Here is a 25894-nt window from a genome sequence, read left to right as displayed (position 1 = left end):
TGAGTAATTGCCTTACTCACCCATACAAAAGTTTCAGCCATAGAAGTCCTCCTTTAAGCAGAGCACAAATAATGCATGATGCATACTTAATGCAGATCAAGTGTAACTTACCTTGGATTTATTTAATTATTGCTGGTCCATGAGGTTTCTGAAAAATAGCTAGAACACTACCTTACTGCAGATTTAAATAAAAGGCCCAAATCTCTGTTAATTTCTTTTTCTTCATTGAATAGTGTGTATATATAGTATATATATGTATTAGAATTTGTGATAACCAACACAGGGTGGTAAAGAAGTTCAGGCACACATACCCTTAACATTTCCAATTAAAAGGAGCATAGAAATATTAATTATCACAGTGGAAATATAATTTGTTATTTCTTTCCCTCTTAAATACCTATATGATTCTTATTAACATTTTAGTGGCAAGAGCGATAAAAATAATTAAAAGCACACTTAGTTCCTGTTCTGCCCCATTTCATTAATTTCTGCCTTTTTTTTTCTTTTGAAGAAAAAGTTGTATAATTGATGTCTTAGCTATAGCTGCCACTTTATGATATTAAATTTCTGTATGTGAAGAGGGAATTAGATTTTCTCTTACATGCATGCTGTCTTTGATACACATACTGTTTTTAAATGTTAAAATGTGGCTGTATTTCCATTCCTACTATTTAAAAGGCAGAGTTGGAAAGTTTTACAGTGAAGTGAATGCTTACTTTTCAAAGTTTATTATGTTTTTTTTTCAGAGTTCATATGTAATAGATATTTACTAAATAAATGTGTCAAAAAATTAAGTTTTGAGCTCTATCACATGTGACTATTTCAATTTAATATCTGTTTTGACTCCTGAAAAACCCTAAGGTTTTTCAAGTTGAAAGAGGTGAATTTTGGGGCACCTGGGTGGCTCAGTCATTAAGTGTCTGCCTTCGGCTCAGGTCACGATCCCAGGGTCCTGGGATTGAGCCCCACATTGGGCTCCCTGCTCGGCGGGAAGCATGCTTCTCCCTCTCCCACTCCCCCTGCTTGTGTTCCCTCTCTCATTGTGTCTCTGTCAAATAAATAACATCTTTAAAAAAAAAGAAAGAAAAAAGAAAGAAAGAGGTGAATTCTTCCTAGCCACCAGCTTTCCCTCTAGCAAGTCTTACCAAGAAAAGGCGCTTGATCCTGAACAGAGGGCTTTCCAGATTGGACCCAGTGCTGACTTACTGGGAAGGTTTTTGGCTTGGGACATGGTAGTGTACAAGTGCAGTTAGTTAACATAAGGGGATCTAGTGAAGTGTCAAATGTTCCCCCAGATGCTCAGCAGCATCTAAAGGTCAGCCATGTTTGAAGAGCACATTAACAATGCTGGCTTTGAACTTAGCTGGAAGCTGGAGCTATACTGGTTCTTTTCAAGCACTCATGTTTTGCCAGTGGCTTCACTATTTTTCTTAACCTTTGTTTGGAATCTTATTTGACTACTGAACTGTAACCTTTAACCCCCAGAAAAGGCAGCAAATTAAACACACCTTGTTCACCTCAAAGAGATAACAAGGAATGAGGTTTTCCTCAGTTTGGGGTGACGGGGTGGGGTGACATTCTTCTGTCTTTCTCATTTAAGCTCTTCCTGATCAAAGTCTTTAGGGAAGAGTCAACATAGATTGGGTCTTTAGCGTACAACATTAGCATCCCCAGGGACCTCTCTCTTTTCTGGAATCCTATTGCTTGGAGCATCTGACACTGCAATATTGAATTTTTAAATTTTTTTTCTGTCTTTTTTCCCCCTAATGTTTAATAAACTATTGCCCTTCCCAAAGAGATTGTCACTTATTTGAATCAGTGAGCTTATCTGGAGTCCTTCCTCTCTTCCTTTGTCCCTTCTTCCTTTCTTTTTCTTCTTTCTTCCTTTCTTCTACCCTTCTATCTTTCATCCAATATAAATTGACATCTACCTTAGCAACAGGCTGAGGTCATACTTATGCTTCATAAATGCATGAGTTTATTAAGACTTTATAGAAGTCTTCAAACTGTCTGTTTCAAAGGACCTACTTTTCCTGACTCACTGACAGTTAATACAATCCCATGTAGTTTTTTTTTACACTTCAAATTTGAGAGACCTGGTTACAATACTTAAGTTTATGCATACTTAACAGTTTATGAACAGTTTTCACTGGCATTATTTCTTGAAAGGCTCACAAATATATACAAGTTTGTAATATCACCTCTATTTTCTATGTGAACAAAGTGAGGCTGTGTCTCATCTAGTAGATAGGAAAATGGGAATGGGTTTTGTGACTGCTCCATGCATCAGACCGTGCCCCCGATGGTGTTATTTGAGCATACACTGCTATTTTGGTTTGATGCCTAAGAAAATGAAAGCTTTACCTTAAATCACACAAGTAATTATTAACATGGGCAGACCAGGCTACTTGGTTTACTGTTTTCTATCCCTTTACAGTGAATAGTTCACAGAAGACATAGATAATCTATAGTTAAGTTAGTTTTATATCACACATTGATATAAAATTAGTTTTAAAAGATAATTGAAAATTAAGAATTGAAATTCTGAAAGATCTTCAAGGTAAAGGGAAAGATGAAATATTAAGCCAAAAATGATTTCTTAGTTTGTTGCATTCATATATTCCATAAATATGGGTACCAAAAACTGCATGGGGCAATGCAATACAATGAGAAATGACTAGATTCTTCCCGGCTCATAGGCAAGAGGTTAAAGTACTAAAAACTTTAGGAAGACTGAACCTTCTCATTTTCTGAAATCAGGTTCAAAGGTGGGATTGTCTGGCTTGTTAGCAATTCATTCCAGGTAATCAACCATAGAAATTTAGGGCTATTGATCCAGTTTATAGATCACTGAGCTTCTTTTAGTGCTCTTGTACCACAAACATACAGCCCCTGAGATGAGTTGATGGCTACACTGCTGGAATGTCTCTTCTCCTTAGATTTCAGATGAAGATAACTAGCTCAGCTCCTAGTCTCCATGTGGCTGAATGCATCCCTCAAGATGTAAAGACCCTATTCTTAATTCTTAGAGCATAAATCTGAGCATACAGCTTCAATCTAAATATTTTGTGACCATTTACTATGTGCTGTGCTAGGTGTGGAGGATACAAAGATGGGTATGAAATGGTCTCTTGACAAGGTAGAACTCATTTGAGACTAAAACTTGATTTGGTAAATAACAAATACAGAAGAAGATAACAAAAGTGATCGTTTTGTCTCAGGCACCACTAATGGGGTCCATAATTATAATAGATTTGGTCAATTGTGTATGTACTAGAGCTAGTAAGTAGGTAATTGGAGACTGAAATCCTGATGTACCGGCTACAAAGCCACTAAGTCTTAATACTTCCACCAAATTCCTCTGAGGCCAAGATGGATCATTTTAGCAGTTCCAGAACTATATCACTCCAGGGCTTAATTTCTGTGGTTGAGGTTCTCACACTTTAGTGTGCCAAGGAAAGATGCCCAGGAATCATGGAGGGTTTGTTAAAATAACAATTGCTCAGCCTTTCCACTGAAACTCAGTAGGTCTGTGGTAGGGCTGAATAATTTGTGTTCCTATAAGCTCAGAGGTGACACTGACCATTATATGAGTAGCTCTGACCTAGGGGAAAGTCTGTCAAACTTTAGCATAGAGCAGAATCTTCTGGAAGGCTTTTTAAAATAAATTACTGGGCTTGCCCTGGCCATGGAGATTCACAAGGTCTGGGGTGGAACAGAATAATTTTTATTTCCAACAAGGTTTCAGATACTGCAGTATCTAAAAGTCAGCTTCAGACTGCTTGTTCATGGACTGCACTGAGCTAAGGAACTATCTAAATGGATCAACGAAGCAACCTACTAAGAATCCCAAGTTTAAGAAATGTAAAACCTTTGATCAAAATAGGTGCTTCACTTACCATGGAGTTCTCATCAATGCGATAGAAGAAAGTGACAAACTGAACGGCATGAATCTAATGGACAATTTTAAGAAGCAGTAAGTACTGTAAGTAACAACTGATTATGATACCTAAGAAAGGCGTTCTCCCTACAGAAAGAAAAGTAGGTTGCTTGAAGGATACAGTGATGACATGTAGCAATCTGTCTCCTTAGAGATCAGGTTTTTTTTTCTTTTGAAATACCATGTTCAGGCATTCTCTTTTTAACATTAACATATAAAATTGCTAGAAACTTTGAATGATATAAAAAGTGGAATTGGACTATATCACTAGAAATACTATTCATGTTGAGCACAAAGTTGGGTCAGGGCCAAGCGCTGGAGAACTCTTCAGTTTTGAACTAAGCCCCAGAAGAAATCAGTAAAGAAAATGGAGACATGGCTAGCACTGGGGGATTCAACAAACAAACAAACAAACAAACAAAACCAGGAGAATGTGGTGTTCTAGGAACCAAGAAAATATTTTCCTGGGGGTGATTTAATGATTAATGGATGAGAATGCTGCTAAGAAGTCATATAATAGGAAAATAGAAAACTTGTCCGATTTGGCACCATAGGGATCGTGAAGGCATCTCATTTGAGTGTTGTGGGAAACCCCAAGTGTCCTTCCTTACAGAAAGAAGGTATAATGAGAAAATGGATGTCAAAAATAAACAATTCTGTTTATGTGTTTGTGTTCATGGATCTTTTTTCTTTGAACTATAGTTTCTAAAGTTTTTCTTATTAATGTCATACTTTTTTCATTAGCACAGATTTAGATTACCTTTCAATATCTGGCTTCCGTCTTGACTTTACTTTGTTTTAAAATTTTCTATTTTCATGTGGTAATTTTTCCAGATGAATTTTAAGATCATCGTCTCAGTTTAAAGACCCACAGTTCTGTTGGGATTTTTATTGGAATTACTTTAAATATTTCTTTTACTCTAGAAAAATGAGCATATTTAACATACTGAATTTTCTTTACCAGGAATTTAGTGATTCCCTTCATCTTTCAAGTGGCCTTGATAAATCTTCCAGGAAAATCTTGTGGCTTTCTTTCTTTGGACATTTAAACTTTCTAAAGTGATTTCGTATGTATCTGTTGCTATTGTGAATTCTGTTATCTACATTTTTAAACTTGTGGCAAAATATGTATAAGATAAAATTTCCCATTTTAATTATTTTAAAATGTATAGTTCTGTGATATTAAATATATTCACATTGTTATGCAACCGTCACCACTGTCCATCCCCAGAACTTTTTCGTCTTCTTAGACTGAAACTCCATATACATTAAACAATAACTCCTCCTTTCCTCCTCCCTTAGCCCAGCCCCTGGTAGGCATCATTCTCATTTCTGTCTCTATGAAAATGACTGTTCTAGGTAACATTTATAAGTATTTGCACGACTGGAATCTTATAATATTTGTCCTTTTGTGACTGGATTATTTCACTTAGCATAATGTTTTCAAGATTCACCCATATGGTAGCATGTGTCAGAATTTCCTTTCTCTTTAAGGATGGGTAATATTTCATTGTACATATATAACATATTTTAGTTTACCATTCATCCATTGATGGACAGTTGGGTTGCTTCCACTTTCTGGTTATTATGAAGAACACTGCCATGAACATGAATGTGCAAATATCTGTTCAAATCGCTGATTTATTATAGCTCCCATCATCTCTCTTTGGTTACTATTTGCAGGGGATATCTTTTCCATCCTTTTGCTTTCCTCTCTGGTGTGTCCTTAGATCCAAAGTGAGTCTTTTGTAAACAGCATATATTTGAGTCCTGTTCTTTTTGTTCCCCCCTTTATCCATTTTGCCAATCTGGTGTTTTTTTGTTTTTGTTTTTTGATTGAGGCGCTTGATTTCTTTACTTTAAAAATAATTAGAGGACTTACTATTGTCATTTTGTTTGTTTTTTTCTATGCCCTACAGATTTTTGTCCCTCATTTCCTTTTTCAGTACTTTATTTATGTCTAGTTGGTCTTTTTCTGTGAAGTATTTTGATCCCCTTCTCATTTCCTTTTGTGTAAATTTTAAAGAATTTTTGGGGGGTTATCATGGTGATTATATATTATATCCCAAAGTTATAACAATCTAGTTTAAATGAATACCAACATAACATCAGTTGGATACAAAAAGTCTTTTATAGGACTATCCTTCTTGTGTTATTAATGTTATAAATTACTTCTTTTTATTGTATACTCATAACCTTAACATGCAATTATTATTATTTTTTTTATGTTTCTGTTCTTTAAATCCTGTGGAAGACTAAAACGTGAAGTTAGGAGCCAAAATTGCAATAGTACTGTTTTTTATATTTGTCCTCCTATTTATCATTATGGAAGAAGTTTGTGTTTTCATATGGCATCAAGTTACTGCCTAGCATTCTAATTTCAACTTAAACTCCCTTTAGTATTTTGGGTAGGGCAAGTCTAATAGCAATAAGCTTCCTCATCTTATGTTTGTCTGGAATGTCGTAATGTCTTTCTCTTCTTCAAAGGATAGTGTTGCTTGACATAGAATTACTGATTTCTTTTTTCTTTCAGCACTTTCAATATATCATCCCACCACCTCTGGCCTGCAAGGTTTCTGCTGAGAAATTCTCTGATAATCTTATTGTAGATACTTGTAAGCAGTGAGTCACTTTTCTCTTTATTCTTTCAAGATTCTCTTCTGTCTTTGGTTTTTGGTAGTTTGATTACATGTGTCTAAATGTTCTCTGTGTTTATTCTGCTTGTAGTTCATTTGTGCTTCTTGTGTTTTGATATCCATGTCTTTCCTCAAATCTGGAAAGTTTCAGTCATTATTTCTTCAAATAAGCTTTCTGACCCTTTCTCTCTTTCTTCTTCTGGGATTCCTATAATGTATATATTGATTCACTGGATGGTGTCCATTAAGTCCCTTAGTTTCTGTTCTCTTTTCTTCATTCTTTTTTTCTTTTTGTTCTTCAAACTTAATAATTTCAAATGACCAGTCTTCACTGATATTTTTTCTGATGATTGAGTCTGGTGTTAAATTCCTCTAGGGGGTTTTTTCCATTCAATTATTTTTCAACCCAGAATTTCTGTTGTTTTTTTTTTTAATTTCTGTAGTTTTATTGATATTCACATATAGCTTATATTTCATTTTTCTGATTTCCTTTAGTTCTTTGAGCATATTTCAAACAGTCGTTTTAAAGTCTTTCTCTAGTAATTTTGAAGGCTTTGTTATTTTACAGTGGATTTCAGGAGATTTATTTTGTTCCTTTGAGTGGACTATTTTCCCCTGATTCTTTCTATTCCTTGTGATCTTTGCTGAAAATTGGGAATTTGAAAATATTGGCACCTCTCTCAGTCTTTGTAGACTGGCTCTAAGCAGAGGAAGATGGTAGCTAATTAGTACAGTGTGAAGGCTCAAGATCATCTCAGATCTTTTTGCAGCATTTGTCTTCCTTGTGTTTGTGTGTGTACCTTCCCCCCAATTCCCCTGTATATATGCATGTTTTTAAATGTCTTAATTTCCCCAAAAGTTTCACCCATGCCTTTTCTTGAGGCCTTAGGTGTTCTGTGTTCCTCTGCCTATAATTTCTTGCTCTCATGTTCTGCATGTCTGTAGTTCTATGCAGTTTTCATCCACCATGGAAACTACCTCTGCCTTTCAGGGCTTCCAACCTGAGATCCAATATATGTAGCCATTTTCACTGATCTCCAAACCAGGCAGGACAGAAATGAGTCCCTCAAGTAGCCCACAGACTGTCCAGAAGGTGCAAACAAGTTCCATTCATTTCCTTCCTTTTGAGGGAAAGAACTGGGATTGGGCTACTTCCTCTTGACCATGCTTCACTGTGTAAGGGGCAGGGGGAGGCTAGGGCATTAAAGAATGACACAAAATTTCTTTTTGAATGTGGCTTTTTCTTGACCGGGCTTTTGCTTGGTTGCTGCAGAACTTTAACTGGTTTGCAGAGCTCCCACAAACTATTTTAATCAGTCTATAGTTGCTTACTTGGTGTTTATGTGGGGAGAATGAGGGCCTAGAGCTTCTTAGTCTGCCATCTTGCTTATGTCTGATCAGTTTTTTTTTAATGCTATGTTTTTTAGTTGTGGTTTTGAACCCTAAACATGTTCAGAGTCATAGATGCTCAGACAACCCCTAAATCATAATAATGAAATTTAAAACTATCTCTGCATAATATATTGATGATACCTGTCATCTTTGTTTTCTAATTTAATGATGATCTATCTAGGAGTGTGTCACCAACATCATAATTATTGAGAGATAAATGTCAAAGTATAACTGAGATAATTGCTAGTTCTTTTATAAACAAATTAATGGCGAACAAATAAAACCAAATCAGAATTAAAAATAATAAAGCAAATAGCACTAAAAGACTCTACTTTTGCATATCTAACAAGCTTCCATTATTGTCTGTGGATCATGCTATGCATAACACTGACTCAACACTGCTTCAGATACATTGACAGCACAAAACTATAACAAGAATAATTTTGAAAAACAAAATTGTGATCATTTACCAAAAATATACGCTTTACTTAGCATAGAGTCCTCTAACTGGAGAAGCATGATGAATGAGAAAATTGTGAATGGCCATGAATATAATGGAAATTTTCAGAAGCATTAGGCATTATAAATATTAACTGCAAATTAGAAATGAGAAATAATCTATGATTATATTTTTATTGATATTCTTAATATGTTCTAGAGGAGTATGGCTGTATCTCCTAATATTGGACAATATTTCATATTTAATGATTGTTTTATTAAGCTCCTGCATCTAATTCACTAAAATTTTATTTGGTAAATTGACATCTATTTTTATTTAAATTGAGTTGAAAATATTTTATGTGCTATATTTTTTAGGCATAGTATTGAGACAGTGTAGGAACTTAATAAAATTTGGAATTTTTCCTTTAAGTACACTCCAAAATATTATAAATGGTACAGGAATTATCTGTTTTTTGGAGGCAAACTCTGGGCCCTTTATTTAAGGGGAGATCCTTAAAAATTATCACAATTTTATTGGGCTATTCCATGTTGTAAATTTTCTCAATTATTTTTGCTAGAAAGAAAAGAAATGCACACTCTGTTGAACTTTCCAAATACCTAAGTGTGTATTTTTATGCACACTTCACTTTAAAAAATTTCCTGATTCTTTTTTTCATTCCAGATTTTGCATAGTTATGTAATCTCAGCATATCCAGCACCTCATTTTTTTTTACAAAATGCTGATTGGATATTCAAAGCAAATTTTTTATATCAATAAGGAAATTAAAACTTCTCTCCTCATTTTCCATAGAAAAATTTTGTAATTTCCTGCTTTATCCTTATTTATATAACCTTGTATTATATTGGTGGGTTAGCAAAATCTTCATTAGAGTTTTTGCTTATTGCTTATTTTAATTTGTATTCCTAGCTGCATCTAGTGTAATATCTTATATTCTAAAATACTCCAGTATATTTTGTTAAATAGGATTGTTTAAAGATAAATGGCCATCTGTTGAATCCCTGTATGTCACGGTTTTTCAAGACAAACTCATCTAACCTTTTCTTAGGAATGATATAAAACCATTTTTCACCAATTTTGAATTTTTCCGAGGTGTCTTTAAAACTCTTAACTCTAACATGCTATGTTTTTTAATATCATGAAATAATATGGAACATTTGAAAGTATTTAACCTTAAGATATTTTCTAATTATTCAGTAAAAATGTCTGGATTGTTTCTAACCTATTCATTGTTGAGAATGTGAACACAATGAGTAAAGTAAAATTGTTTAAATAAAAATAATTCAAATTTTCGAGCTTTTTAACAGAAAATGAACTGGTCGAATGTGTTCTCCCTGTTTTTTTTTTTGTTTTTTGTTTTTTTAATTTAAGACATTTATTTGAATTCATTTCAGAAAACATTAAACAGTCTGTTTTTGTGAAGACTTAAGTACATCTGATGGTTTTGAAGTGATAAATATAGGTAAGGGATAAAATAAAAGTGAAAAGTTGAGTTTTTGAATGGTTGGTATGGCTGTGTTGAGAACCAAACTAAGAATCAGTGTATTAAATACTAATACTCTAAGCCTGGAAATCTAAGTTCACCTTTTCCAGTAGCAATAAAGACATTTTAAAGAAACTTCCCTGTGGTTTTCTGATAGTAGACATGTGGTAGGAGAGAATCTATTTTTATTAAAACACACCCACACCTAATCTACAGATGTAATTTAACATGATTTTTCCTCTTGAATCTCCCTCTAAATGTTATCACTTTTTGAGACTATTTCAATATAGAGGGATCATATTTCTTCTCATGGTGCATATGGAAGCAAATACATTGCAGTTGTCTAAGAGGAAGTACAAGTCGAATACTGTAAGTTAAAAAAGCTCTCAAATTTTGATATGCTTTACTTTTTTTTTTTTAAAGAAAATAGAATCAGTTTGGCTCTTTTCCCTTATTTTGCCAAAAGAAATGACATATAAATCTTGATTTTTTTTTTTGCTTATGTATTTTGCTTATGATTTCCAACACTTTTTTCTTTGCACTTGAACAAATAAAAAATGCATTTGGATTTTGGCAAACTCTGTATATAGTGGGCAGCCTTGTCTCATAGACTTAACTGTTCTCTGGAAAGTGATGAGTAGATAGGCAATAGATACAACATGAATAGCTAGGTTCCAGCTAGGATCTAGCTCTCCTGTAGCATCAACACGTCTCTAGACCATGACAGCACTGAGTATTATCTGGAATTGAACACAAGTCTTTCAACTGATGCATTCATCATCCACTGGAGGACTGATTTACAAAAGCGGCTTTCTATATGGATTATTACCTGTTTGTCTTTGTATCTTTAAAGGTACTCTTAAGCCCATCCTGGGAATAAAATTTCCCAACATTGACTCTGTTCTGCCTCCAGAACATCTAGATGACCTCATTGCAAACTCCTTAGCATGTTTTCTCAGGTTGCTGCACAGCACCATACCTGTTCCGTGAGCCTGGCATGTGCACTTGATTGGTTTCAGGTAGTGGCTTGTAGGAAGTCATTGAAAAGAAAAGTCAATTAGAACCACTTCCCACAGCAGTATAAATTATCACGTTTTTTGAAGAGGATGTTAACTTGAAGATTGGCAACTGCATTTTGGAAAGCTAGCATCAGATAAATGAGCCTAAAATTAATTGCAGTCAAATTGATCTTTAGCAAGTAGGTACATTTTATAAGTTTGCTATTAATGTGTATTTGACTAATGGTACTATATTTCTGTCCCCTTTTGGGTTTCCATTTATACTACTTAATTAATTGGGCAATTATTTTCTAAGCACGTATTAAAAGAACCAGAGATTGTTAAGTGGTCTGAGTAATCTAAAGTTGTCTAAGATGTCATTCTTACTTTAAACAGATAATAACTTTGACAGGGATATGATGGCTTTTTATATATGGCTTTAAGCATTATCATCAGAACCACCACCACCACTACCATCATCATTATCTTTATCATAGCTGCTATTGTTACAGGATTTTGTGTCCCCTTCGTGCCCGCAGTTCTTGGTCATGCCGCTTCGAAGAATGAAGTGGTAGACAAGAGGAAGAGTGGTGGGCATCAAATTAAAGTTTATTGAGCAAGAGTACAAAGCTCCCGGAGAGGGAGGGGGGCCCAAGTGGGTTGCCTCTGGAGTTTCAAAGTGTAGGGGTTTTTATGAGCTCTTTTGGAAAACTATCTTAAGCAATCAGGGTATGCCCCAGTCTTGCCAATCAGGGCTTTGCTCACATATCTGTCTACCTATTAGGTTAATGTCCATGTGCTGATGGTCCTTTTTTTTCTGACATCTGGGGGCTTAGGTCTTAACTACCCCTTGCTCATGATATTGACAAATATTTTTGTAGTTAATTTTCTTAGTTTAGACGTTTTGCAGAAGTCATTTCTGTAAAGGCTGCAGAGCAGAATACCAGTGTGGTCCTGTCTAAGCTGCAAAACAGGATGTGGGTGCAGTTTATTTTAGCTGTCCTGAGTCCATATTTTCTTGTTGGGGACCCTGGCCTTGATTACTGTCCAACTAACTCCTAACACTATAATTCATTCATTCATTTTAAAATTATCTACGGCATACCTAGTATGTGCCAAACACCATTGACAATGCTAGGGATGTGGCAGAGAACAAGATGAACTACATTAATGACACCATGAAGTTTCTATTCTGGAGAGCTGAGAAGGATAGAATGAACATTTAAACACCTTAATATATATTCTTAACTAGCTTAATATGTTATTATAGATACATGATTAAATATGACATGTGCTATACCTAAAATGATAATGCTATGAAGAAAAAGAAAGGGGAGTGAGAGAATAGAAGGGGTATGAAATGTTATTTCAGAGAGGGTGGTCAGGGAAGGAGCATTTGAGATGAGACTTGAATGTAGAGAGTGATCTATATTAAGTGTGTTGAGGAAGAACATTCCAAGCCGTTCATTTAATGTGAACTTTATTGTACCCAAAAGTTTTGTCCGAATAATTAGTTTTAATACTTACATTTAAAAATAATTACATTATTATTCCATTTGTTCAGATAAAACAAAAAATCTGAGGCTCAGAAAAATACATCTTTGCAATCTCACAACTCTTAAGTAGTTGAAGTGGATTCAGCCTATTGGTACAATGTATTTTAGGCATTTTTTTTTTTCAGAGGAAGGGGAATCATATTTGGCTTGCATTAATTAGGTGAAATTCCCAAGAGGAGAGCCATTAGAGCAGGATGTTGAATGATTGACAGTTCCTATAAGTGGAGGCATGTTAAAGGAATTTGGATGGGGAAGAATTAGAAAAGAAAGGTGATTTGAAGGTTGAAGCATCTGAGGCGTGTGTGCCAAATGGTAATCAGAGCGGTTTGGGGTTGTGTTCTTTTTCAAAAGGGATCAAGCTGGATGAGGAAACTGGAGCTTGGCTATAGGCAATTGTTATGCTAAATTCTCTCATTTGCATTTGATTCTTTAGTTAGTATAGGAACATTAAAGGACTTTGTGGAATAAAGTGACAGAAGTGAAACTATGCTTTAGAAATATTGCCATGGTAATAGAATCTAAGTCTGCAGTTCCTAAACAGATTTGTAGATGCCTTGGGCATTGATGAGTCATCTTAAAGGAGCCACACATTCTTAGGTGCATCACTTTATGAACAGAAAATTTTTTTTTACTCAAATGTGTTTTACCATTTTAAAAATGGTGTATTTTCCCAGTCCGCCATAGGTGGGGAAATATAAATTTATTTGAAAACATTACAGAATTCAGGATAGCTTTTCTTTAATCATGAATTTTGTCAAATAAAAGGTAATAAAGTACAACTATTATTATGTTGGGGTCCAAATCGTTCTTTGATTCATTGATTTATTTATCGATTCATGCATTTATCCTTGACATATTTATCTTTAGGACACCATATTAAAGTGGTTAAGAGCCAGAGTTTATGGACTGGCCCCAGAGATCTCCCACTTATTAACAGTAAGTGGATTTTTAATTAATCTCTCTAAATCCCATTTTTGTCATCTGCAAATCTATCAAAATAAAAGTAATCTCACCTGACTTTAATGAGGATTATGAGAGATTATGAATATAAATATTCAGTATAATACCAAACACATAGTAAGATATCTACGGTATTATTACAGTTAGACAACATTTGGTAGATATTACATGGCTACATCCTATTCAAAAACTGGAAAGTACACTCAAGTCATTTCTTTAATAATTTGCCTTGTGTCCAAGTGTATGGTACATGCTGGATAACTAATTTGTGAAAGCATACCCTGAATGCCCCTGTTAATCACTGTTTGAGAATATAGAGATCCTATCCTCCTTCTGTATTCCCATCAAGCAGAATGTACAGAAGAATGTGTTGTTCAGTGTTCAAGGTCAGAGGCTCTGGGGCTGGCCAGCCTGGAGCATCTCCTTTGTAACAGTGTCCACATGGCAGGCCTTGATCTCCCTAGGGCTCTGGCCATGCAGGGAAGGAGAGGCAACAGATAGTTGTTAAGGTTAGTTGCTGTGGTATAAAAACTTGGTGCATGTAGATCCCAGCAGTGGATACTTGTCCAGTTGGCCATTCCTGGATTCCCTGTAAGTTTTCCCAATAAACCTATGTCTCTATCACTTACTGGTCCATCACTTGCCCTAGGTTTAGAGTCTGCTAAGGTGAGGCTTCATATCAAGTGACAGGGAATCAAGATCAGAATCAGTAGATTTAAAATTATAATTTACTCTTGATTCTTTTATTGGAGTGAGATGTCCATTATTATTAGCTTATACATTTGACCCTTGAACAATGTGGGGGTTAGGGGCACCAACCCCAGCATAGTTAAAGCCCATGTATAATTTTTGATTCCCCAAAACATAACTACTTATAGCCTACTGTTGACCCGAAACCTTACCAGTAACAATAAAGAGTTAATTGATACATATTTTGTTATGTGTATTATATACTGTATTCTTACAATAAAGTAAGCTTGAGAAAAGAATGTTAAGAAAATCATAAGGAAAAGAAAATACATTTATAGTAATAAACTGTAAATATCTGTGTAAAAGTGGACTTGTGCACATCAACTATGGAGATTCTAACCAAAATGCAATAGAAATAGAGGTGTTGAAAAACGAGCATTAATAAGTGTGGAAAAGAGGTATGAAGTCAGTCATGTTAAAAAGAGTAGAATTGACCTCTGCTGGATTTGGTCCATCAGACTGAAAGACAAAGCAGTTGGTCGCAGAGGGGAAAAACAAGAACAAAATACCTCCCATGCACGTTCTCTTCTTGCATTTATTTAGGGTCTAGTTCTTTATGTCCAAAGTGTTTATGGCAGAATTGAATGCCAACATCACTACATTAAAATTTGCTCACGGTTTTAATCTGTGAGTCACAGGAACCAATTTATAATTTATTAAATGTTTGCTGTTCTATTTATCTTTGTTTAAAGCAGGACTGCTCTTGTTGAGTGATTTGTACACACATATTGAGCTGGATAACTATATGTTTTGTTTCATTTGTCTTCAAATCACTTAGCTAGTTTTGAATAAAAAAGGCTTTGTTGGGAGGGAGGAAAAGAAACTGGGAGATGGGAAGAAAGAAATGAGAGATTCAGTGTTTTATAAACTTCATTGCAAAGAAAATCTGGCATTCATTTTAATTCAGTGTGGTGTTTGCTTTGCTTTGGTGAATTATGCTCACACATTTCTAGTCAACAGGGTAGAACACAGATCATCTGAAAATGAAAAGCTTTATGTATTGTGAGAGATGTTCAAATCTCTCCTCCCCCATCAATCTTATCTCCTTGCCAATATTAGGCATGCTGCCTAGGGAGAGGATGCTATCAACCATTGATATAGAAGCACTCATTTAATTTAGTTACTACATCCTGTTGATTTTTATGAGTGGTGGGGGAGCTGTTTGAAAAGGACCTGTTGTGTTGACAGATGTGCCCTGCTCTGCAGCTTGGGGCATTTTGAATGCTTTTCCCATCTCAAATCTTTTTCCCCACTATCCAGTTAGAAAAGTAGTCCACAGTGCTTGGGAAATATTGGTATCTAAATCTTTATTGTAGGTTCTATTGTAGTAAGAAAAAATGTAAGTGGGCGCACTTTATTTCCATAATTATGTTGCAGAGTATTTTGGCTATTGTCCTAGTGTTTATAGTCAATGCATTTTAATGCCGTCTACATTTTGGACAGCAGGCATAAAGCTCTGTTGGTTTATCTCTTAGAGACATAAGATTACCCCCCAAAAGATAGCCATTTATAATATATGCACCTTTGAATAATTAAGTGAGCTACCGAAGAGGAAAACAATCCTAATCAGCTTTCAAACTGTGATTGTGCCATGCATTGAATCATCCTTTATGAATACATTTCTTTTGGAGCATGTGTAATTATGAACCTTTTTTTTTTCTATCTCGGTAGGAACTGGGAAATAACAGCCCTCCACAGAGAAACTGGAAGGGGATTGCTATTGCCCTGCTGGTGATTTTAGTTGTATGCTCACTCATCACTATGTCAGTCATCCTCTTAACCCCAGGTAATCTGTCTTTATTCCTCTCTTATGATGGTATTGTGGATGATAATTTCACATTCAAATGCCTTAAGAGGGTAGTCATATGTGGTATCTTAAGAACATTAGCATTGGTTGGAATAAAAAAAAAATGCATAACCAGACAGTTTGCAAATGGCACAGTAATTTTGTGGTTCACATATCATGCGAGATATTTTTGGGAAGCTGAAATGTAAAATATATACATCGAGAATGCCAAGGAGATCTTTAGTCTCCATGGCTACTTAGAGACTTAACTATGTTTGTCAGTTAATAAATGCAGGGGACATTTGACTTCCATTGTACGTTGAAGATGAGGGAGTGGAGTCTGAAGTCTCCATATGGAGGTGATAGCTCAACTGTAATGAGGGTGGGGAGGGAGGATTTGAGAGACAGTGTTTGATCAAAAGAGAATGAGGTAAGCCTCTAAATGCTTCTTTCTTCTGTTCCTTTCTTTCCTTTTAGTTTTTATATTCCCAGTTTCCCCTTGTCTAAAGAACATTGCCAAATTGCCCTTGCAATGATCTTTAAATTGTGTCCTTTACATTAAAGAGTATAACACTAATATATATATATGTATATATATATATATATATACATATATATAAATTAGCAGTAGGCTTAATTCTTCTCTGGGGATTATTTCGGTACCCAAAAGTTTTACTGCTCTTTAGTAGGTGCTAATATTGGAAGACAGAGAAAGTCTGATGACTTTTAAAACTCCCCAAACTGTCTTCCAGGAACAAATGCATTTGGCATGCTGCTACACCCGCCCACCTAGCTTCCTCAAAGACTGGACACCCATAGATTGCTCAGGATTATAAAAAATAGGATTAAGCTAGTCCGCAAATCAATTGATATAATGAAGTCACAGCCTGTTGTTAAATAATACGTATTTACACTTCAGTTCTTGCCCCACTTTTGTTATTTACAAGCCCTTAAACACGTTGAATTTATTTCCTCATGTACAAAATGGGATTAACAATAATAGCTCCCTTTCAGAGTTAGTCAACTAATTATGGTGACTAATTATACAAATGACAGTATCAATTGCGCCAATGTGGTACTTTGTGAAATATACCATCTTTGTAAAAATATTGGCTTTGAAATGTATAAATTGCCAAAAATATTTTGTAATTATGATTTAACATATGAAGAGATTGAAAAAGAAAGAAATCAGGAGGGAGGGAAGAGGAGGGAAAGAGAGAGAGAGAAAGAAAAGAGAGGGAGGAAGGAAGAAAGAAAAGGAAGAAAGGGAAGAAAGAAAAAGAGAGAGAAAGAAAAACTTCCCTGATAAGAGCTGACTTATCCAGCATTCTCTTCAGGAGCCCTGTCTTAACTGCCTCATATGTCCATCTGCAAGACAGTGTAACTGAGCAATGTGATGGCTCTAAGTTGTTGCTGAATGCCAAGAATCTTTGTTAGAGGAGGATGAGCTTATGTTCAACATAGTGTTCTGCTTAAATAATTTTAATGTAATTATTAAAAAATGAATGCCTTGGGTATACTGCCTTCTACTGGGGACTGTTAACCAGATGGAGATACTGGTGCCCTGATGCCTGTGTGTTTCTCTTAAACTTTCTTCCATCTGATTATAGTAGCTTTGCCTGCTGATTCATTTTCTCGGAATTTCTTGTTACTCTCTGAGGCCATTGTGATACTTTGGGGTCCTTTGAGTATTTGGTATAAGCCACTTTATAGAGTTGGCCACTGACTAAATTAAACTTCCTCTACCCAGCCGTTTCCGTGTTGTTCAATATCAAAACAGAGTATGGTTGAAATCAATTTGTCATGCACTTATTCATTTTTTAAAGCAAGGACTTTGGGCAAGACACACCTTGGTTTGAGTTCTGGTTCTATAATTCCCTGGTTTTGTGAAATTGGCCAGTTTTTTAAACTTGTCCACCATTTCATTCATCTGCATTATGGGTGCAACATGCTGTGCCAACTTTACAGTGTTATATGAGGGACAGATGACATAAAATAATTCAAGTGTTTAGTGTCTAGCACTGCTGTTGCTATTCCTCTTATTATTGCTATTCTTCAGTACTTATTGACCACCAGACACAACGCCCAACACTGTGTTACATGAGGGCGATTTCTAAGAAAAAACGTAAAGTCTCTCCGGAATATAGATCTTCCGTAATTTCGATTTTAAATTATGGCAGATGGAAAGGGACTAAATATTTAATCTGGAGTCAGCCTTTCAGTGGTCTGTTTGTTCAGTCATTTATTCATTCATCAATAAATAATTATGGAGTTCTTACCACATTCCAGGTGCTATGGGTAGTTGGCCTTGCTCTCTTCTGTTTTATATCCATCACCTTGAATCCCTTTTCCCTAATGACACAAACACACAACAACCACACATCCTCAACCCAAAGACTTAATTTCATGTGAGATTAGTCATATGAATGGAAGTAGAAATTATTTTTAGATTTATAGTTTATTAAGTACATTTAATATACCACATGTTCAAAGGTCTATGGTTTTTACTGTTATTTTGGTCAGGAATAATATGATACGAAAAATAAAAGTCATTATGCTGGAGTGGAAAAAGTATTGCTATAGGAAACAGTTAAACTGCATTATGCACTCCTCATTTATAAACTCAATGCCACCAAAGACTTGGTAAATTATAAAAATTGATGAAGTAGGTACGTGTAATGAGGGTGGGTAGGAATTTACTTGAGTTATGAACAAGCAAATACGAGCCTAGTTACAGGGCCTTAATGGTGGACTCAAACTGAACAGCATAGTGAAATATAAGGTCAGGAGACCAAGAGTTTGTGGTCTAAGACTTGAGTCATAAGCCTGGAAGCAGTCTTAGAAGTTATGTAGTCTTACCTTCCTCATGAGACAGGGAAAAACCTGAGATTGCTTAATCTAAAATGTGCATCGAGACCATTAGTGTAGACTTTTGATTTAGCAGGTGTGTGTGCCTGTGCAAGTCTGTGGTCAGACTCTAGTCTAATTACACCATGTCTTCCTCTTCTGACTCTCAGGTTTAAGACCCCTCAGCTGTGCTAGAATAGACCCACAAAGGAAAACCTCCAGCTAGAACGATAATGTACAATACTTCCTTCTGTTGTTCCCTTTGTCCACCAGTAGCCTCTAAGGTCAACTTTCTAGGTAAAACTACTCAGGCGAATGGAAAGTTTTAACCAGGAAGGGGAATCTGTGTCATGAGTAGAAACTTCTGATCGAGAAATTATTCAGCAAAATACTAGACCTTGAGGACTAAAGGCCGACTCTAGAACAATCCTTCCAATAAGGGTGGGGGTCAAAAATCCATATGCTTTTTTTTTTTTTAAAGATTTTATTTATTTATTTGACAGAGAGAGACATAGCGAGAGAGGAAACACAAGCAGGGGGAGGGGGAGAGGGAGAAGCAGGCTTCCTGCTGAGCAGGGAGCCCGATGCGGGGCTCGATCCCAGGACCCTGGGATCACGACCTGAGCTGAAGGCAGATGCTTAAGGACTGAGCCACCCAGGCGCCCCAATCCATATGCTTTTTTAACGAAGATTTTATTTATTTATTTTAGAGAGAGAGCACACAAGCAGGGGGAGGAGCAGAGAGAGAGGGACAAGCAGACTCCTCCTGACTGTGAAGTCCTTTATTTTATTGTATTTTAGAGAGCGAGAGAGAGAGAGCAGGAGCAGAGGAGGGGCAGAGAGAGAGGGAGAAGCAGACTCCTCGCTGAGTAGGGAGCCTAATGTGGGACTCGATCCCAGGATCCTGGGATCACGACCTGAGCTGAAGGCAGATGCATAACCGACTGAGCCACCCAGGCGTGACTGCAAAGTCCTATGTGGGGCTCAGTCTCATGACTCTGAGATCATGACCTGAGCCAAAACCAAACCAAGAGTAGGGATGCTTAGCTGACTGAGCCACCCAGGTGCCCCTCCGTATGCTTTTTATAGCTATATAATAACCCTGGGCAAATCACTTACCTAATTTGACATTAAATGTTTGGTTGAAGAAGGGCATTTTTGGTTTAGCAGACTATGAAGTATCTTTTGAAGTTTCTTACAGCTCAAATATCTAGGATCTAATATAATAACACTAACAACAATAGCAATAATTATGGCTTGTTTGGTAACAAATGTAGCAACAGATTAAATCTGGTGAGCTCTCACACCAAGTCTCTTCTACTTTGAAAATATATTTAATGGGTTGTTTTTCAGGGGGGACGGGGGAAGAAAGCATATAAAAAGTTATCTAGTCTAAGAAATGATTTAGAAATTGTTTTGCTCAAAATAGCATCACATTTTGGAGGTAAGTGCTAGGGAATGCAAGCCTATAACCAGAGAAACACATGTTCATTGTAATTTTGGTTTGATTGAAAATTTTATTACAGAAGTAATTTGACACAGGTGTCTTAATTTCCAAGATAGTCAGTGACTTCCCTGCCTGGTGAAGAGAAGCCCTAATTATTTTTGAAGAGCAGGTTAACCATTCAAGTATTTCTTTAATAAGTAACTATTTTTGAAAAGAACAAATTATTCACTTCATTTTTTTTTATTAAAGGGCAGACTTATTTAGATGCATTGATCAAGTCTACATATTTTTTTGTTGTTGTTGGTACTGAATCAGTTTAAAGAGAAAAGAGCACCCATGCTTATGTTCAGAATATGTAACTCAAAGATCGGTATTTATACTCTACAAATAGATGAATGTACATCCATGCCTAAGTTATGAAGACTGGTGTTACATAGCTATGCATGCCCTGTGCAGTCTCATATTTACATGGAATATGTAGAATGAGAATGATCATGGTCCATAAACATTTCATGCAGAATGCACTTAAACGTTTTACCTGTTTTGAGAGGAGAGACATGTATTTTATGAATCAGGATGTATTTAGAGGAGAATATTCTTTAAGCTTTCAATTTGGTTGCCGTATTGAGATAGGCACCAGTGTGGACTATGTCTGGTACCCCAATTGTCAGCAACAGTGGCCTGCTGCCCTTTGGTTGGTGTATCTAATCAGTCAGTGTCAAAACAGGGTCATCAGATTTATTTACTACTATGGCTGACTAAAGACAAAATTGTAAGGCACTGAAATTGTGTCTTCATCATTAGCTCTAGCTCTTTAGAACAATTTCCCATTCCTTTAGTACCCTCTTCAGGTAAGCATCCTGAGCTGGTCTTTGCAGGTCTAACAGAGCATAAAAGAAAAGAAGCATTCATATCTAAGTCATTAGCATTCATGTATAAGTCATCAGGACTCTGCTTGATCCCAGTTAAACAAGACTTTAATAGGGATCGTCTTGTTCCACTATATGCATGCCTTTATTTTCACTTCTAGAAGTATATCTGATAGTAAGAATTTTACACTAATTTCAGATGCCATGTTGGGAAAGAATTTAGACATGTTAGATTGCCACTGTGGTGTTAATGGTTAGGTAAATCTTTATGTCAGTTAAGGATTTTGACCCATGAAGTTATGTTCAAATCATTCACTAGAGCCAAGATTTAGAACTGAGGAAGCTGAGGGAACCAGAGAAACTTAGGCAGCCTTATCCAGAGCAATAAAACAAAAACTAGAAGCTAAAACTTAAGGGTGTGTATCTGTCTTTGAAGAAATGCCAACTTACATTTTTCAAGGAGAGTGTATAATCCTGTCATTTATTCCTCATAATATACCAACTTAAAGAAAGTGCAGTTTTCTAGGTAATACAGCTAAGGTCAGAAGAATTTGGATAACGTAGGTGCCTAGTTTGTGGAGAAAGTATTGCAGAATGAGGGATTACATTTACCTCCATATCAGACTGACTTGACTTCAGGCCCTAGCCTTGATAGGTGCTTGAAAATAAGACTTTGAGGAAAAGGATTCTTTCTTCCTGTTTTCTTACACATCAGTTTTTTTTTTTTTTAATAAAGAACGATTTGACCCTTTGAAAGGAGGCTTACAAAAGATTAATCTGTTCCTACTTAGGAAAAGAAGAGTTTTCTAGAAAGCATTTGATAAAATAAGTATTTTATTGGAATGGTGACAGCTGATTAGTTATTGTTATGCAAAAACTCAAAATGAATTTATTGTCGTTACTATTATGTTCTACCACAACAATCGCTCCTGGTTATTGTTAGTAAAAATGTCATCTTATATTATGTTGCAAGCATTCTCTTGGCAGCTGCAATTTAAAAGGTGTCTTTAAGCATCTGACCTGTGTTTTAAAATGTCAAAGCAACAACTAAACCATCCCATAATGCTTTTATGAGAGGGAAATAATGTTTTACAGATTTTAAGATTTGCATTACTCACTTGTAAACATCAACATCAACCAAGATGCAAATTGTCTATTTTATTTTGTTGAATTAAAAAAAGATGTATTGATAGGCATAAGCTAAATTGTCTGTGCTTGTTTTTCCAAGAACAGCACAGATGAACCCATTTGAATATAGTATTACCCAGGCATAATCAGGCTGCCAAAGGGAAAACAATGACAGATTCTAAAAGTTTCCCCCTGGATAACATGGGTTATTGTTGCTTTCCTAATAGATTTCTCTCTCATGTTGAATGAAAAATAATTTTCTCCGATATTAATAAAGTAAGAACAGTTATACTTTTGTCTTTGCTTTCCGATTGCATTTACATTTAAGTCAGATTTGTTCTTTACATAGTCTCATTTTTTTCTATTGTCTAATCAGATAAATAATGGATTTAGCTTACATTATGGTGTGTTCAATTTTATAAGTCAGTAGACAGAAGAGAATCTGTTTTAATAAGCAACATTTATTAGCTGCTTGTTACAAGCCAGATACTATACTAAGTGCTTTGTTTGCACTATTTATCCTTACACCACTAATGTGAGATAGATACTATTAATTTATGCATATTCTACATTATTCGGTTGAGTCTTACGAGTTAAGTAAATTGTCTGTCACAGAACCAGAACATGGAAAAGCTGCCTCAGTCTCCCAGGGCTTTTTGATTCTAGCATGTGTCTTAACCTTTGAAATATAGGGTAAGATATATTATTGCACCCATAGAAAGTATAGACAAGAAAAAAAAAAGAAAAAAAAATGTGCTCTGCTTCATTCTCACCCTGATTTTTTAAATAAATGAGTTGATTCTGTATCTTCTTTAAATGGAAGGTATAACAGAGAAGGAATAAACTGGGGTACATAAGGGGAAAACGGGAAGGGAGTGGCAGAAGTAGTCAATTGAAAATTATGCATGTAAATTCTGTATGAATTTTTATTTCAGCTATTATGTTTGGGTGTTTTTTTTTTTTTTTTGGAACCTCAAATACCCAGGATAAAATAGAAGGCCACACTTTCTTCTATAAACCACATTGTACAAAAATTTATATGTCACAGCTTTAAATATTTTGTCATATTTTTTCATTGAAATATACATTTTAGGAATATGATAGCCTCGCCTCTAAAAATGGTGGGAATAACATAGCCTGATCCTTGAAAAGCAAAGTTTCCTTAAAAGAGGGAGTTGCATTCAACTGCCTGTCCTCCTGGAGGAAGAAAGTCAAAGCTTTTAGCATACATTTGCCTCCTGTGTTTGTGGAGGGGGTTATTTTAATATGCAGTTATTTGCCGGGGAATTTATCATCCAGCTCCTTGTCTTTGAACTGTAGCTTAAGCTATCCCATTCCAGAGTTCATTTATTAGGTGTAAAAGGAGACTCTATCTGTAAAAACTAATAAACAAAACAGACAGACAAATAAAAACCTTAATTAAATAGCCCTTTAAACTAAATAATATCCCACTTTCTGCCATTGTTCTGGAAAATGAAATTTTAGCTGGAACAATTTCAATGAATGTTCATTGCTTTGACCTGTTTTCTACAATATTTTTCTTGGTCTAAGATTGTTCTACTGAGTTTAGAGCCCAACTGAATAAACTCTAGAAAAACTGAAATCATTGAAACGAGACTTGGAAAACATTTTTAGTTATACGGAAGACTGTTCCTTAAATCTGTGCATCACAATTTGTCTTTTGCACAGGGTATAGAAGATCTGTGATCCTAGACTCACAGCTCACCTTGTTTCTCCTGGGGCATCATCTGTAATTATATAACAGGGGAACAAAGCCAGTAAATTTACTTTTTTATATAGATTATAATTCAACATTTAGGAGTTCTAGTTACTCCAATTACCTTATCTTTCCCAATCACATTCATTATCTTTATTCTCTGATTCAAAGCCTGGTGTTGAGAACAATTTTAATTTTATCAAAATGCAATTCACAGGGTGCTTGGCTGACCCAGTCGGTAGAGCATACAACTCTTCATCTCAGGGTCATGAGTTCAAGCCCCACATTGGACATACAGCCTACTAAAAAAAAAAAAAATGAAATTCACATGAAATTATCAATTTTAAAATGAATGATCCAGTGGCATTTAGTACATTCACAATGTATGCAACCACTACCTCTAACTGCAAAGTATTTGTATCACCCCAAAAGGAAACCTTATGCCCAGTGAGCAGTTACTCCCCATTTACCTCTACCATCTCTGGCAATCACCAATTTGCTCTTTGTCTCTTCAGATTTACCTCTGTAAATATTTCATGTGAGCATGACCAAAGAATATGTGATGTGTTATGCCTGACTTCTTTGACGTAACATAATGTTGTAGAGATTCATCCATGTGTCAGATATTAGTACTTCATTCCTTTTTATTGCTGAATAGTATTCCATTGTACGTATATACCACAATTTTTTTTCCTTGTATCCACTGATGGAAATTTGGGCTGTTTTTGCATTTTGGCTATTGGGAATAGTGCTGCTATCAACATGTGTGTACATGTATTTTTTGAGTCTTATTATTTTTTTCATGGTTATGGGTATGTAACTAGGAATGGAATTATAGGATCATATGGTGATTCTCTGTTTAACTTTTTGAGGAACTGCCAAACTATTTTGCACAGCATTGGAACCATCTTACATGCCCAACAGCAATACACACGTGTTCTAGTTTCTCCACATCCTGACAGACACTTGTTACTTTCTATTTTTTTTCAATGATAATCATCCAAGAGATGTGAAGTGGTACCTCATTTGGCTTTAATTTGCATTTCCATAATGGTTAGTGATGTTGAGCATCTTCTCATGTGCTTATTGGCCGTTTGTACAACCTCTTTGAAGAAATATCTATTTAAGTCCTTTGCTAATGTTTTAATTGGATTTTTGGTTTCATTGTTGTTGAGTTGTATAAGTTCTATATTTTGGATATAATCTATTGCCAGATGTATGATTTTCACATATTTTCTGCTGTTCTGTATGTTGTCTTCACTTTTTGGTAGTGTCCGTTGATGCAAAAAGTTCTTAATTTTGATGGAGTTCAGTTTATTTTGTTGTTGTTGCTCATGCTTTTATGCCATATATATGAATCCACTGATAAGTCCAAGTCATAAGAACTTACCAGTATGTTTTTTTTTAAAGAGAGTTATGGTTTTAGCTTATCCGTTTAGACCATTGATTGATTTTGACTATATTTTGTTATATGCTGTGAGGTAGGGAATCCAACTACAGTTTTTACATAACATACATTTCTCTTAGCACCATTTATTGAAGAGACTCTTCTATCCTCACTGTATGGTTTTTCACCCTTGTTGATTATCACTGATCACAGATAATATGGATTTGTTTAAGGATGTACAATTTTAATATATTGCTCTATGTGTCTTTCCTTGTGCCAGCATCATACTGTTTTGGTTACTGTAGCTTTGTAATAAGTTTTGAAATGAGAAAGTATGACTGGCCCAACTTTTTTTTAATTGTTTTCCTTTTCAGAGTCCCTTGCGATTCCATATGAATTCCGTATGATTGGCTTTTCCATTTTTGCAAAAATAGGCAGTTGTGGTTTTGATAGTAATTGTGTTGAATATGTGGATCACTTTGGGTCAATACTGCCATCTTAGAAATATTAGTCTTCCAAGTGACAAACAAATTTTGTT

The 25894-nt window shown here is 35.4% G+C and overlaps 1 protein-coding gene across 2 annotated transcripts in view; it reads left to right on the top strand.

Moving 5' to 3' along the window:
• Positions 1 to 25894, top strand: part of DPP10 (dipeptidyl peptidase like 10) — a 1400194-nt gene that overhangs the window by 881052 nt on the left and 493248 nt on the right. For both annotated transcript variants that reach the window (XM_021695867.1, XM_021695868.2), the window contains exon 2: positions 15847 to 15961. In XM_021695867.1, coding sequence (XP_021551542.1) covers positions 15847 to 15961 — 115 coding nt within the window. The remainder of the gene's footprint in view (positions 1 to 15846; positions 15962 to 25894) is intronic.

The sequence above is a fragment of the Neomonachus schauinslandi genome, chromosome 3 (assembly GCF_002201575.2).
Source record: "Neomonachus schauinslandi chromosome 3, ASM220157v2, whole genome shotgun sequence".
NCBI classification, from domain to species: domain Eukaryota; kingdom Metazoa; phylum Chordata; class Mammalia; order Carnivora; family Phocidae; genus Neomonachus; species Neomonachus schauinslandi.
Note: the sequence above shows the minus strand (reverse complement) of the source record. Positions and strands in the feature narration are given on the sequence as shown.